Genomic DNA, 16,271 nt, shown 5'->3' with positions numbered 1-16,271 from the left:
TTGGAGAACTTGTCCAAGTATGTTTACATGACTATGAAACTCCTCAAGACCCTTTCAGAAAGTTGGTGATATTAGAATAATTTTTTGAGTAATACAATGGTATTTGATTTTATTTGCCCTTTTTCTCATTCTGTCATGAGTATATGGTGTACTTTTCCAGAGACTATGTGAGGTGATGAGGTCATAATCTGCTGGCTAGTGAAATGGAGTGTGTGCTTGTGTATTCTTAGTCTTCAGGTTTTCTTAGTTTAATTCTTTTCTTAACCAGTTTTTTTAAAATAAACTTTATTTTTTAGAATAGTTTTAGGCATACAGAAAAATTGTAGTCCCCATGTACTTTGTACCCAATTTCCTCTATTATTAACCCATTTATTGTACAGTTGATATAATTAATGAATCTAGATTGACACATTATTAATTAAAGTCCATACTTGATTTAGATTTCTTTAGTTTTTACCTAGTGTCCTTTTCTGTTCCAGGATCCCATCTGGAATAACACATAATATTTAGTAGTCATGTCTGCTCAGGGTCCTCTTGGCTATGATTTCCTTGTTTGTGATGACCTTGACAATTTTCAGGAGTACTGGTATAGATATTTTGCACGGTGTCCTTCAATTGAGATTTGTCTGTTTTTCTCTAATTAAACTGGTCCTTATGGGTTTGGGGGAAGAGACCACAAAGGTAAAATGCCATTTCATCACATCATTGTCAAGGGTATATACTGTCAACCTGACTTGTCATTTCTGATGTTAGTTTCATCACTTGGCTGAGATGGTGAATTTCTCGTATTAATTTATAATAGGGCAAATATCAGTAGGTATAATCTACATAAACAACAGGTCTTTGGAGTCTTTAGTAATTTCTAGGAGAGTGAAGGGATCTGGAGACCAAAAAGTTTGAGAATTGCTCAATTAAACCTTTAGGAACTAGCACTTTAAAGAAGAATAATTGACTGTTACCTGATAGGAAAAGAGGGATCCAGAAGGTGACGGGGGTTGGGAGCAGGGTAGGAAGAAGAAATGATAGGGCCTTCAGGAATGAGGGAGTGGTGACCAAGTTAAACTTTGACTATTTGAAAATTGTACCTAGCATTAAGACATGATCTACATCTTTCTCTTTTTAAGTTTTTATTTATTTAGAGAGGAAGAGAGAGCACAAGCCTGCTAGTGCATGTGTAGGAGCAGGGGAGGGGCAGAGAGAGAGAGAGAGAAACTCCAGGCAGGCTCAATGCTCAGTGCAGAGCCTAATGCAGGGCTTGATCTCATGACTGCAAGATCATGACCTGAGCCGGTATCAGAAGTCAACCAACACTCAACCAACTGAGCAACCCAGGTGCCCCTGAGCTGTACCTTTCAAGGAGCTTTTGTTTTGTTGCTGTTTTCATTTTGGCATTTACAGATACATGTGTTTTGTCTTCAGGAGTTTTAATGATTTGTCTGATTCATATCATCTACAAATAATACTTTATTTCTTTCCAGTCTTTATACAGTATGTATGTCTGCGGGTGGGAATTGGAAGAGTGTTTATATATAGTCTTTTAATTTCCAGAAACTCATCCGTTTTGTGTAACTTTCAAAATTATTTAAGATAGACTATTTTGTTACTTTTTAAAATCCATCATGTCCTCTGTAGGGGTCTCCTGTTTTAGGAATGTAGCCCTTTTGCTTCTTTTATCTCTCATGTTTTCCATATTTTCTTTTCATTATGCCTTCGTGTTGAATTCCTTCATCACTTTTCCAGCTCATTTATTGTAGTACATGTTTTGCTGTTCAAACCTGGTATATATTCCATCATAGTATTTTTATACTCAGTATTACTAGCTGTTTTCTCTGTGGATGTTTGGTCAGACTTCCTGTTTTCAGTATCCTCTCACATCTTTTTGAGCATATTTATTATGGTTATTTTAAGTTTTTGATGGGCTTGGTTCACTAATTCTCTCTCCTGCTGAGATTCTTCAGTTCTTTTTCCTAGCATTTGGACTCCTTAGGATATTATTTTTGTGAGTTTATACTTCCTTGGAAATAATATTCTCTCAGGAATATTAATTGCTTTATCTGATTTATACTGATCTAGATAGAAAGGAAAGAGCCTAGGGACTCTTTTGGTCAATGTAGGAATATATGTCTTAGGATAGAGAATCTCTTGTTAAAATCATTGCTTCATTATTTTTAATTTGCTCCTCCCACCAATATATTCTTTTTCTTGGGAACTTTTCTGTCCATCTCCTCTGCCTCCCTAGTTGTAATCAGTTCATTTGGGGAAAAGGGCAGTGAGAGATAGTGGTCAGCCTTTTTGCCTGCATGTGTTGTTTTGTGCATGCTACAACTCTATAGACATGCACAGTTTTAATTTTTTTTTTAATTTTTTTTCAACGTTTATTTATTTTTGGGACAGAGAGAGACAGAGCATGAATGGGGGAGGGGCAGAGAGAGAGGGAGATACAGAATCGGAAACAGGCTCCTGGCTCTGAGCCATCAGCCCAGAGTCCAACGCGGGGCTCGAACCCACGGACCGCGAGATCGTGACCTGGCTGAAGTCGGACGCTTAACCAACTGCGCCACCCAGGCGCCCCTAGACATGCACAGTTTTAAAAAAAAGTGTTTGGAACTGTGTTTAATGTCTCTGGTTGGTATTAAATCATGTTCTGCCCTGGTAGTAAAGACAGGGTAGATAATGGTCTGCTTATTACTAGTGAGAGAAAAGAGCACAGGAGGATGACTTCCAACCCTCCCTCCTACTGTCAGACCCCTGATCTTACCTCCGTCTGTGGTACTGTATTCTCTTTCTAGTCTGAGGTTGCTTCCCATTTATCTACTTTTAAGGATGGGTTCAAGGACTGTATTGGTTATTTCACCGGTAAGTAACTCAGTTCCCATTTGCAAAATAAATTGGTTACTTTCTTTTTGGTTTTGTGTTCTCTGTATGTAGAATGGCTGAGGTGGTGGCTGAATCGGGACCAAAAAATCAAAAGAACAGCAGCACTGTTTAACTTATCTTTCCTATTAAGATCTTTGGCAGTTGTGACATGCCCATAGTTTAAAAAGCAAAAGTAGAATGATTAAGGCAACTAACTCACAAGTAAATAGATTATGTAATTTACCCAATAGGAATCTATTTGTTTTTGGTCTCTTGGGTGGCTCAGTAGGTTCAGCATCTGACTCGATTTCAGCTCAGGTCATGATTTCATGGTGATGAGATCGAATCTTACATCAGCCGTGCTGACAGCTCTCCCTCTCTCTCTGCCCCTCCCCTGCTCGTCCCTCCCCCCCCAAATAAACAAATAAACAAAAAAGAAAGCTATTTATTTTGCTAAACTAGACTTGAGAAGGAAAGCTGGCTTAAAAATTTATTCAATATCCGTAAATAATTTAGTCATTCAGTTTTTAAAAGTGTGGTTTGGAGATTTTTCATGAATGTTTTTACTTCCTGTTTCTCCTAAGTTTTTTATAAACAATATAATTAAAGCCACTGCTCTACACTTAACTCTTAATTAAAAATTATGTCCATTAAGAATCTTAAATTTCTTCTTGCTTTTTAGAAAAATAAGCTGAGAGTTCCATCAAACCTCAGATTAGAATGTGAAGGATTAGAATTTTAGCATGTTAGAGACACATGAAGATGAAATTTGATTAAAATTTCAAGAAAATCTCTACCTGTTCAACTGTCTAGGAGAATAGAGCAATTGAAGGATTTTTATCCAGACCTCAGATCACCTTAGTAGGTTTACATTAACTTAAGACTACTTCAGAAGTCTAATATGGTAAAAACAATAGTGATGGAGCAATGAAGAAAAGGAGAGGGGAGATGAATTTGTGTGTGTGTGTGTGTGTGTGTGTGTGTGTGTGTGTGTGTACACCTAAAATTTACTTTTGGTCAAACACTTACTGGGTTTAGAAAACTAACCTACCTTCACAGAGCACATCTGTGCACAGGGTACCTTGCACTTGGGTAAGATCATAGGCAATATTGTTTGTTGCTTTAGGGGAATTAGTAGAAAATAAAACTATGGGAAATGAATAGCAACTAACATTTGTTAAATTTCTATCATGTGCCAGAAGCGATTGCAAGTTCTTTGAAGGCATACTTATGTAATTTTCTCATAACCCTATAGGGTAGTATTACTACCCTCATTTAATATAGGAGAACACAGAGAGATAAGTAACCCTCATTTAATATAACCCTCATGTTAAATAAGATAACCCTCATTTAATATAGGAGAACACAGAGAGATAAGTTCAGGGTCATACAACTAGTAAGTGGCAGAATTGGGATACATTTTGGCTCCACAGGCCAAGCTTTAATTATTTTCCTATACTACAACTCAACCATGTTAGAATCAGCATATACAAATCCTTGAATACTATTTTTACAGTTTGGAATTTTTCTTTTTTTAAGGTAATGTCAAACCATTGAATTTGGTGTTTTTGAGCTAAGAAACAACCTGTTTAGAGTTGTGACTTGGGAAAATGATCTTGGCAGAATTATGGACTATTGCAGTGGTAACCAGCTGAACATTATAGAGTTACCTGTGGTGTTTTGAAAAATCCCAGTACTCAGGTTGCACCCCTATTTAATTAAATTAAAATCTCAGAGGGCGAGATGCAGACATCAGTACTTCTTTAAATTTTTTTAATATTTTTAAAATTATTTTTGAGAGAGAGAGTGTGAGCAGGGGGAGGGGCAAAGAAAGAGAGGGAGACACAGAATTGAATCAGGCTCCAGGCTCTGAGCTGTCAGCACAGAGCCTGATGCGGGGCTTGAACCCATGAACTGTGAGATCATGACCTGAGTCAAAGTCAGATGCTCAACCAACTGAGCCCCCCAGGCACCCCAGACATCAGTACTTTTTTATAGTCTCCTAGGTGATTTCAATGCATGGGCAAAATTGAGAACTATAGAAATAGAGATAGTTAGCTCAGAGAACAAGTAAGCAAGCAGTTGTATAATCTAGGTTAACCTGTAGGGTAGTAGTAGCTGAATGGGAAATATGTCCCTTTTGGATTTTGCCTTTTTCCCTGGTTCTAGAATTTGCACTTTCCATATTTGGGTTACTTTATTAGTGTGGAGAGAAAAAAAAATTAGTTTTTGCACACTTACTGTGTTATCCTGATCTTGGCTTGATGTCTCACATGCTTTCTCATTTAATCTTCTTCATAATACTGTGGGGTAGATATTATTGTTTTTAGAAATGAAGAAACTGAGACTCTGAAGGGGTTAGTAATTTTTCTAAGATCACATAGCTAATCAGTGGGACATATTAGGATTTAAATACAGATACTCTTAATTTTATTATTCTTGTCATTGAATGAGGCTAATGTTTTTATATTAAAAATTGATCTGTGTCATAGCTAGCCTTTTAAAATTTGTATGTGCATTACCTGAAAAATGCACGTGAAAAATATCTGATACATGATCTATTTTATTTATTGATTTTTAAATGTTTATTTTTGAGAATGAGCGTGCACGCAGGGGAGGGTCAGGGAGAGAGAGAAGGAGACAGAGAATCCAAAGCAGGCTCCAAGCTGTCATCCCAAAGCCCAACACGGGACTCAACCTCACTAGAGGCCATAACCTGAGCCAAAAGTCAGACACTTCACCGACTGAGCCACCCAGGCACCCTGTGATCTATTTTATTTAACTCAAAGCTTTGTTCTCCTGTAACTAATGTTGATTTTTCTGGCTGGGGTGCATATTTTGGCATTTAGGCAGTATATTGTTGCTAAAACATAAAGAACAGTTGCTAACTACATTTTATGTGTGGTAGATATTATGAGTCATGGAGATTGATGTTTCCATAATATTATTATCAGTCTTTCCTGTGGCTTGATACTGAATAGCATGATACCCTAATCAGTGATTTGTTAGAAATAGAACTATAGAAGAAAAAAAGATATTTGTTATATGGTTCTTATGTCTTAATTCAGATCCTAGTCATGATTCAGTATAGAATATAGGCTTATGTATCTGTGTAAGGAATTGACCAAAATGAAATTTCAAGTAAATAAACTCTTACTTCAGACTGAAAATTAAAATTATTTAAATAGGTCATAAGATTAAGTGCCATATACTGAAATATTTATGTATATGAGCTGTCTCCTATAACCAGTTGTCATATCTAACTTGGCATGATTGTCATGTGTTAACATGGTTTCTTTTGTGCTTTTCAGGTGATTAAGAATGGTTAGGTCAGATATAGAGTATGTTAATGAGGTCAGAGGCCAAGGTCGTGGGTTTCATTCTTTTAATGGGCAGTTCACTTTTTTTTGGTTTTATAACCACAGACTTCACCAAGCAGTCTCACCAGATGCATGACATTAGTTACAGCTGACACAGTCGATTTTGAACTTCCCTTGTATATGAAGTCCTTGATGAAGGAGGTTGCTTTAATTATAACAAGAGACCACCATTACCAGAAGAAATATAACTTATGCTCCATTACCAAAAATCAGTGGTGAGTCTATAATAGTGTTATTTATGAAGGACAGAATTATTTAAGAAAAAGGATGGGGGAATTCCTAACAAAGGTATTTGGGCTTATGATGGCCAGAGACTAATAGCAGAAGAAAAGAAAATATGAATATGCTCTACATTACAACTAAAAATAATCTTAAGAATTGAGGTAATGAGGTGATTTTCTATGTTGAATTGTTTGTATAACAGAATTTTAGGATTAGAACAGATCTTATAAGCAAATAAGAAAACTAAATTCAAGATATTTATTCAGATTTACCCAGGGAATCGAGCTAGGCTTAAAACTGAGATTTCAGAATTCAAGTCCATATTAGTTCTTTAAGCATGCAGAATGTCATAGTTTGGAAAATACAAAGATGTGTAAGACTTTTTTTTTTTTTCTTTTCTGTAAGAGAATTTGACTCATATCATAAACAAAGGAACTCAGCAAACCACATACAAGAAATTCTTTGCTAGGGATTAGAGTTACAATAATGACTAACCCTTTTTTTTCATTCGTGCATTTATCATTCAGTGTTTGTTGAGTGTCTGCCATGTGCCAGGCTTTGTTCTAGTCTTAAGGGATACAACAGTGACCAAAACAGACTAAGTTCCTACTTCAGTAGAGCTAACATTCCAGTGGAGGAAGACAAAAAAAAATACATAAATATATACTGTTATGTGGTGATTGTTGTGATGGTAAGATGGATAGAGAATGGTAGAATAGGGGATGGGTATTGCTGTTTTCTGGGAATATTATGAAAGTCTTCTGATGAAGTTACTTTTGAACAGAGTCCTAAAAGTAGTTTTCTAGGCAATGATAAGAGCCAGGTGTGTAGTTTGCAGGTCTGTTAGGCAGACTATGGTGGTTAGGCTGTAAGTGTCGAGGGAGAAAGATGAGTGAAGTGTCTTTCACCTCCTCAGTCAAGTGATCTTGTTGGCAGTGGGGACCATGTTTTTATTGTGTTTTTGAATTCCTGTACCTAGCATAGTAAATGAATGAGGTGGGTAAGACTGAATGCAAGGATATGAGAAAAGGTGATAATTGGTCTGGCTTAGGTAGTAGTATTGATGGGAATTGAAGGAAAAGACTAGATGTGAGGTAGACGTTGTCTAGGTAAAAATCATCACAACATAATGACTTCGTAAGTTGGGGAGAAAGAGAATCTCAGATTATTAAAGGGTTTAGGTCTGAGTGAAAGAAAGAGGCTATCATTGGAAAACTTGGGCAGATTGGCATCAAAGCTGATTTCAGAGGGAAGCTACTGAGTGCTGTTTTTGACTTAAAGATGCTTTCTAAAACAAGCTAAATAATTTGTAAAATTGGCTTACAGAATTTTATTATTTTCAAGTTTGTTTATTTTGAGAGAGATTATGCTTGAACAAGTGGGGAAATGGCAGAGAGAGAGAGGGAATCCCAAACAGGCTTAACACTGTCAGTGCAGAGCCTGATGCAGGGCTCAGTGTCACAAACCATGAGGTCATGACCTAAGGTGAAATTAAGAGTTGGATGCTTAGCCAAGTGAGCCACCTAGGTGCCCTTGTTTATAGAATTTTAGAACCAGAAGTCAATTTGCAATAATGTTTGAAACATACAGGTAGCAATATTTTGGAGTGAAGATTTGGAAATAGACTAGGTCTGAAGGGGAAACTTGAAAGTTGTCTAAATAAAGGTAATAAATAAGCCCAGAGAATGAATGCAGTCTGCTGGAAAAGAGCGGTAGAGAAAAAACAACAAATAGTTGAGGACTGAGCACTGATGATGGCCATTCACTTACCGAATGAGAAAACAAACTAGAGGCAGGAAAATAGGAGAAGGGAAGCCAGAGGAGTAGAGTACTTTAGGAACCAAGGGAAGAGAAAGCTCGCATGGGGAAAAGGCTGGTAGAATTATATGCCTACCGGGAGGGCAGAACTGTGAAAAGCTCCAGAACAGGCCAGAGAGGACTTCACAGATTGGCAGATTAACTGGAATTTACGGGAGCCTCAGAATTTTTTTTTTAAAGGATTTAGTTTCCAGTATAAACATATTATTGCACTTTTTTCCTACTTCTTAAAAGATTAATGCACCACTTAATTCATTTGATAAACCATGGGTGCTCTCTAAATTCAGATTCAAGTATATGACATTAAATCACTGCTGAGAAAATTTGTTTTTTTTTTAGATCTTGCCATATTCAGAAGTTGCTGAAGTTCAAGAGACAGTGAGTAATATATGGTGCTATGTTTGAAATGTTAACATTTTTATATTTTTTCAGGATTTAAAGTTGGATTCTTAAAATATATTTTTCACTGTATTTTATCATAGATGATTATGTCATTATACAAGGTAGCTAATATAAGTTAAAAAGATCAGCTTTAAAATTTTCATTTTTTCCAAAATGTAAATAGGTTTAATTTTTTTTTTTACTGTAAAAATAATGCATACAAATGTGGCATGTTTAAACAATACAAAAGAATGTAATAAAATTCTACTTTCTAGAGGCAACTACTTTTAATATTCTGGTGGTCTCTGTAATTTACTAAGTTTATTCATATGTGTATATCTTACATATGTAATTTTATAAAAGCGGAGTCCTACAAACTTTTTTGTAGCCTATTTTTAAAAGTTAGTATATAATGAATTGTTCAGTCAGTGAAAAAAAACTTTAACGACTACACAGTATTTCGTTGTGTGAAGGTATTATGTTTATTTCATAATAGATTACTGTTGGAGATTACTACAAATGATGTGATAAATACCTATGGATACATCTTTTTGAATATTTCAGATGATCATCTTGGTATACTCTCCTAGAAGTGCATCTGCTGGGTCAAAAGGATGATTAGGTTATTTTAAAATAACTGCTTGGCAGGCCAGTTAATATTTTCTATCTAACAGTGATAAGCTCTAGTTCCTAGAAAAGCACTTCTGTAAAATATCTCCTGCAAAACTCAGGGATAAAATGTACACAGTGTGTGTTTTGCTGATGATTGTAGGAATAGGAAAAGTTCTGTTAAGTATAGAGAGATGACTCCTGTCAGAAGAACAAACAAATCTCAGATGTGCTTTAGATCTCTCACTGAAGATTCTTACTCTAAGGGCCAAAGATAACACTAAATACAGTACTTTTGGGATGTGTTATATAATCCTCCTTCCCAATTGTGGCTCCTGAGAGCCAGCTGCAGCAGGATTGCGTCTCCGAGTACAGCTCGATCAACTTCATTGAGGGAAGAGGCGCTACTTGCTTGAAACTTTATTTTCAAGTTGTATCAATGCTTGATGAGCTGTACTTTGGCTTAAGCTCACAGGATGACTTAAGTCACATCAATATGTATGCTAAGAGGGAGATGCTATGCTACTGGCAGTGGACTCAAGCTCTAGCTCTTATGGGATTGTTTCTGTGTTTTAGGGTGGTCATCTGTCCTGAATTGCTTGGGATTAAGGGGCTTCCCAGGATGAGTGTGTGATTGTGAACTTTTTCTGCCTATTCCTTTACACTTCTGAAAGATGGTGTAGGCTAGTTGTTGGTGGCGTGGTAAATATTTAGAAGCACATTAAAATAAAATCCCAATGTTTGCATAATGCTCTTTTCCTGAGGTTTGTAGACTAAAACCGGTAGAGATTTAGGTAATGGCTATATTTCATGCTTTTAGTTAAAAGTAGTTGATAGTGTACTCATTAATAATAAATAGAAAAATGCTAGGCATCTTAGTATTATTTTACTATTTTCAATCCATAGTTTCTGCCAAAATAGAGAATCTGTTTATATGATACACAAATTGTTGAAATGACTGTGTGGACATGTTGAAGGGATAATGATAAATAAGATGTTACTCAATTAGGGGAAATGTTTCCATCATATATTAATGGTCTTTTTTTTTTTTTTTTTTTTGAACACGGTGAGGAAAATTCCTGGATTCTTCCAAGATTCTAGTAGTATTTTGGTTCTCTAACAAAAGCCAAGAAGAATTGGCTAGCTTTATATTTTTTAAACTATCTTACAAGATACTTATATGGAATGTTTCCACATCAGTAACTTCACACTGTCTTTATTCATGTGTTACACAACATGGGACTGTGCAAATTAGGCCCATGTCCTAAAAGCAGTAAAAATAAGTGTAGTGTGCAATTTAGCCTTGCACACAGGACCAGTGATGTAAGTTACATGGTAAAATTAATATGTAATCTTCAATTACTTAAATCACTTTTCCTATTGGTATCACTTACAGGCAATTCTGGGAGGATAATTTCACTTGCATCCCAGTTTAATGCTTTTGTATCCACAATCTTCTGGGGAAGGTTTCTGAAGTCTTGCTTATTTTTTTTATTGTTTTTCCACTTTTGTTTGGAGTATTTCAGCTTAATTCTTAGATCCGTTGTTCCATTATAATGTATGTTTTCTAGTGCCTGCCTGTTCTTTTATTCTGTGGCATTTTTCAGTCTTCTGTGAATAGCCACTCAGGTCATATGCCCTAAATCTCATACATGTCATAATTTACATTGTTTCTTACAAACCTGAACCTTTCCCTGTACAGGTCTGTGTGTCTAACTCCCTATTTGACATTTCAACTTGAATGTCTAACAAACACTTCAAACTTAACCCATCCCAAACTTAGCACTTACATTTCTTTCTGTAAACTAGTCCTTCTCACTGTCCTTTCCATCTCTGACAGTGACAGTTCCATCCTTCCAGGTGCTCAGACCCCAACATTTGACACCATTTTGATTCCTCCAGGGTTTTTGTTTGTTTGTTTTGTTTTGTTTTTTAATTTCATACTTGCTCTGTTTGGAAATCCTGTTGATTTTCTTTTCAAAAATATTCAGAACTCAACTACTTCTCACCCTCACTGCTACTTCCTTGGTCCAAGTCTCCTTCATCTCTTCCGTAGATTATTATGGTAACTCCTAATTGATTGTACCTTTGTTCCTCTAGTCTATTCTTATATATATATATATATATATATGAAATTTATTGTCAAATTGGTTTCCATACAACACCCAGTGCTCATCCCAAAAGGTGCCCTCCTCAATACCCATCACCCACCCTCCCCTCCCTCCCACCCCCCATCAACCCTCAGTTTGTTTTCAGTTTTTAAGGGTCTCTTATGCTTTGGCTCTCTTCCACTCTAACCTCTTTTTTTTGCCTTCCCCTCCCCCATGGGTTTCTGTTAAGTTTCTCAGGATCCACATATGAGTGAAACCATATGGTATCTGTCTTTCTCTGTATGGCTTATTTCACTTAGCATCACACTCTCCAGTTCCATCCACGTTGCTACAAAAGGCCATATTTCATTCTTTCTCATTGCCACATAGTACTCCATTGTGTATATAAACCACAATTTCTTTATCCATTCATCAGTTGATGGACATTTAGGCTCTTTCCATAATTTGGCTATTGTTGAGAGTGCTGCTAGTCTATTCTTAACATTACAGCTGGAACAGTCCTGTTAAAACATATTCAAATTATGTCACTCCTTTTCTCAGAAATCCAGTGGCTCCCCATCTCATTCAGAAAAAAAGCCAAAGTCCTGACTGGGTCCTACACAATCTAGCACTCATTTACTTCTTTGACTTTATTTCCTGCTTCTCTCGTACTTCTAGTCCAGCCTCTCTGGCCTTTTTACTCTTCTCCAAGCCCTTCAGACTTGCTCTCATCCCAGTCCTCCATTCTATACTTGTTCTTCTCTCTGCCTGCAATACTCTTCTCTTTTATGTCCTTATGCTGAACTCCCTCATTTTACTCAGTTCTGTAGTGAAGATTTCTTAGGCCACCCTATCTTCAATTATGACCCCCCCTTCCTTAATATTTTATGTGTCCTCATTTTCTGCTTTTTTCCTTAGCATTTTTACTATATAATATGTAACAAATTTTTAATTGTTACTATGTTGTTACTCATATCTTCCACTAGAACGTAACTACCACAAAGGGCAAATTTTTGTCTTTTTTGTTCACTGTATCCTTTGGTGCCTAAAATGATTACTGCCTATATGATACCTATCATATCACAAGTATTTGAATGGATGGCTCAATAATAGGAATAGACTGTGTTTATTTTGATTATTCTCCAGTGTCTCAATATGAAAAAAAATTAGAATCAGATTTACATGACCCAAACATGCTTGAAGATATAATGTTGAAAGCATAATCTGAAACAAATATTCAGAAGTTGCTGTATATGCTAGGGATTATTTTCTGGGAGCAAACAGGCAAGGAGTACAGCTACAAAGAAGTTGATGTAATGCTGTTACTTAACAAAATTTGAGAATATGTACAATAAAAGTGAACTTAATCACTTACCCTAAATAGAAGACCAACTAAAAAACCTTCAAAAATGACTGGCCTTGTGAAATTAAATACTCCAAACTTTGCATATATGGTTAGAACCATTGTTTTCCTTTAAGAAATTTAGATTTACTGGTAAATTCAGGGAAATTATTAATTATTCATATCAATAGAGAAAGATCTTTTTAGAGGATGTCTATGAAATATTTGTCAAGCTTACCATGGTTATCTCTGTCAGTTTTCTAACTTCTTTCAGTTTTCCAATATCATAGTAGTTATTTATTGGTGCATAACAAATATTCCAAAATTTAAGTGGTATAAAACAATAAACATTTATTATTTTACAGTTTCTGTGGGTCAGGAATCTAAGAGCAGTTTACTAGGTGTCTCTAGCTCAAAAATCTCTTCTATGGTTGTGGTCAAGTTACTGGGGAGTGTGGCTGCTGCAGTCTCATCTGAAAGCTTGACTGGGTGTAAGGGAGGGAGGAAAGGTCAAGGGAGGAGATTCATTTACAAACTCACTGGTTGTTGACAGACATCATTCCTTCACCTCATGGGCTTCCCTGCAAGGCTGCCTGATGACTCAGCAGCTGGCTTTCCCCAGGGTGATCTATCTGAGAGTAACAGACTATAAACAAGATGGAGGTCATAGTCTTTTTACCGTCTAATCTTGAAAGTGACATCCATTCAATTCTGCCATATTCTATTCATTAGAAGTGACTCAGTAAGTCCAGAAACACTCAGAGAGAGGGGATTATGCACCAAGATATGGGGATCACTGGAGCCTTTGCAGAGATTGCCTACCACAAATACTTTAATCTTTTTCCACATGCTTGAGAGTTGTGGTAACATGGTCATCAGTAATAAGGATTTGAGCACAATTAGTTTGTTGTCATTCCAGTTGTATTTTTTTAGTTTATCTGTGAAGCTGAAACCAGTCTATAGAAGAATAGGAAACTACAGAAAATGACTAGAGCAATGCATTTAAAGGAATTAGAACATCGTTTAAAGCACTGTGAAATAACCATCACTTAAGGGAAGCAACAGGGCCAAGAGTTTTTTCCTAGGAGGCAGAGTGAACAACTGCTACCTTTCTTTTTGGTCACAGATAATTTTGCTTCATTCCCTTCAAATAAGAGCAAGCAATATTATAATCAGTGGGAATTTTTTATTTTTGTTGTTACTTTAGGTTTGATGTTACTGTACTTGGTATTTGAGCTGAAGTAAAGCTGAAGACTGTTTCTTTTATTTTTTTAAGTTTATATTTATTTTTGAAAGAGACAGAGACAGTGCATGAGCAGGGCAGAGGATGAGGGAGAGAGAGAAACCCAAGCAGGCTCCGCAATGTCAGCGCAGAGCCTGATGTGGGGCTCCATCTCACAAACTGCGAGATCATGACCTGAGCCAATTATCAAGAGTCAGACTGACTTAACTGACTGAACACCCAGGCACCCCAAAGCTGAAGACTCTGTTTCTGCCAAGGGAGACCAAAACACTTGTCCCTAAGCAACATTTATTTTTATTTTATTTTATTTTTTTTTAATTTTGTGTGTGTGTGTGTGTGTGTGTGTGTGTTTTCAATATATGAAATTTATTGTCAAATTGGTTTCCATACAACACCCAGTGCTCATCCCAAAAGGTGCCCTCCTCAATACCCATCACCCACCCTCCCCTCCCTCCCACCCCCCATCAACCCTCAGTTTGTTCTCAGTTTTTAAGAGTCTCTTATGCCTAAGCAACATTTAGCATAATGTTGTATGTTAAGACAGTTTCCAGACAAAAGGTCACCAGTCTTTCCCAGTTTCTTTTAGGTGATTGCATGTTATTCATTTAAGAATTGGGTCTTCTTCCTTCTTAAAGCCCAGTAGCTCCAGGTGCTTTACTTCATATTTAGTGGGTCCCAAGAAAATTTTGTCTGACAATAAAATTGTATCATTCTAATCAATATTCCTCTTCGGTTTTTTTCTTCTTCTTCTTTTTTTGGTATTTGAGAAAAAATTTACTTTGTTGATGTCTTTGTAAAAGCTCTTTGCACAATGCTTGGCATATAATAAGCACTTAGTAAATGTTCCTTTCTTTTTATGTAAGAAACAGACTGAATTTCTATGTAGTGTTAAGTGCTCTCATGGCATGCAGAACTAATATTTAATAGTGCATGGGTGTTACAGATTTTTTAAACCACTTACATTTAAAGAATGAATAACTTTGGGCTATCCTTTACATTTCTGAATAATTTTACCACTCCTAACCCATATCATGAGTTAAAATTTGAAAGTAATTTTTGACTTGAATAATTTTCAAAACAAAGTACTTGGTTGATTTCCGTTTTGCCTTTCCATCTTTATTTTCCAAAATTTAAACAAATATTTTATAATGCTTAAGCCAGGATCTTTTTATGTGTGGCAGAGGAAATTCCTTGTGAATTATGATTATTAGGATTGATTTGCATGTGCTTTCTACTTATAAACTAATGCTTATTTTCCTTGTCCTTTTGTTTCACTGCTGCTTCAATCCTGATGCATTTTGCTTCTTCCTGGTTTGGATTATATTTGTTTGCTGCTCAATTACCCTGCATTAAAAGCTTCTTGGTGATAGCAAAGATGTCCTTGGGCCATCAAGTAAGTAGCCAAAGTTTGAATGGCATATTTGGAGACAGAATGTTTTGATGTGTACTTATACAGTATTTCTCTTATTAAGGCTTCTACTTTTCTCCCCAAGCACTGAAATGCAAAGAATATAAATGGTGATTCAGTGCCCATCTGTTGTCAGTGCCCATATGAGATTGATAATGTTTGTGTATTTGCTTCTTGATTGTCTAAAGATGGATTATATACTTAGCTAAATTATCTAATTCATAATTTTAGACCTCATCTTCAGGCATGATGGGAGGGGTTAAAAAAAAAAGACCTCTTCATAGTTTTCCTTTCTATAGTCATCATAAAGCATAGATCAGACTTCTTTGAGACTGGACATGATAAAAGAAATTCACTTTCATGTGAAAATGAGAAATATTGTTTTATTTTGTCACAATCTTTACATAATAGATAATTTGGTTATGAAACACATTTATTTTTACTCTGGGATTTTATAAGTGAAGCGTGTTTCATCTTAGTGATTTAAAAGATGTACCCGTTAAATTTATGTCTGAAAAAAATTTTTTTTGACCAGACACTGTGCTAGCTTTGGGGAATATATGATGAATAAAATATGCACCCTGCCTGTACCCTTACATTATAGTCTAGCAGGGGGGTTACACCCATGAATAGATAATTTTAGAGCATTGTGACAGGGGCAACTTTTTTTAAAAAAAATCATAGTATTACTGAGGTGAAAGAAACCTAAAATATCATCTTTTTGCTAATATAATTTATTGTCAAGTTAGAGTGTATTGTCGACATAGAGGGTATACAGTGTGCTCTTGGCTTTGGGAGTAGATTCCCATGCTTAATCACTTACATACAACACCCAGTGCTCATCCCAACAAGTGCCCTCCTCAATGCCCATCACCATTTTCCCCTCTCCCTCCCTCAGTTTTTTCTCTGTATTTAAGAGTCT

General features: G+C 36.1%; 1 protein-coding gene across 11 annotated transcripts in view; it reads left to right on the top strand.

Annotated features, from left to right (window-relative positions):
- Nucleotides 1–16,271, top strand: part of OSBPL8 (oxysterol binding protein like 8) — a 153,887-nt gene that overhangs the window by 53,209 nt on the left and 84,407 nt on the right. For 2 of the 11 annotated variants that reach the window (XM_023257265.2, XM_023257266.2), the window contains 3 exons: nt 6,282–6,451; nt 8,616–8,654; nt 15,298–15,334. The exons of 2 other annotated variants lie outside the window; for them this stretch is intronic. In XM_023257265.2, the coding sequence (XP_023113033.1) occupies nt 6,428–6,451; nt 8,616–8,654; nt 15,298–15,334 (100 nt within the window). In that variant the 5' untranslated portion in view covers nt 6,282–6,427. Of the gene's footprint in view, nt 1–6,281; nt 6,452–8,615; nt 8,655–15,297; nt 15,335–16,271 lie in introns of those variants that run through there. 7 more of the 11 variants (XM_023257264.1, XM_023257263.2, XM_023257268.1 and 4 more) reach the window with 4 other exon arrangements.

This window comes from Felis catus, chromosome B4, assembly GCF_018350175.1.
Source record: "Felis catus isolate Fca126 chromosome B4, F.catus_Fca126_mat1.0, whole genome shotgun sequence".
Taxonomy (NCBI): domain Eukaryota; kingdom Metazoa; phylum Chordata; class Mammalia; order Carnivora; family Felidae; genus Felis; species Felis catus.
Note: the sequence above shows the minus strand (reverse complement) of the source record. Positions and strands in the feature narration are given on the sequence as shown.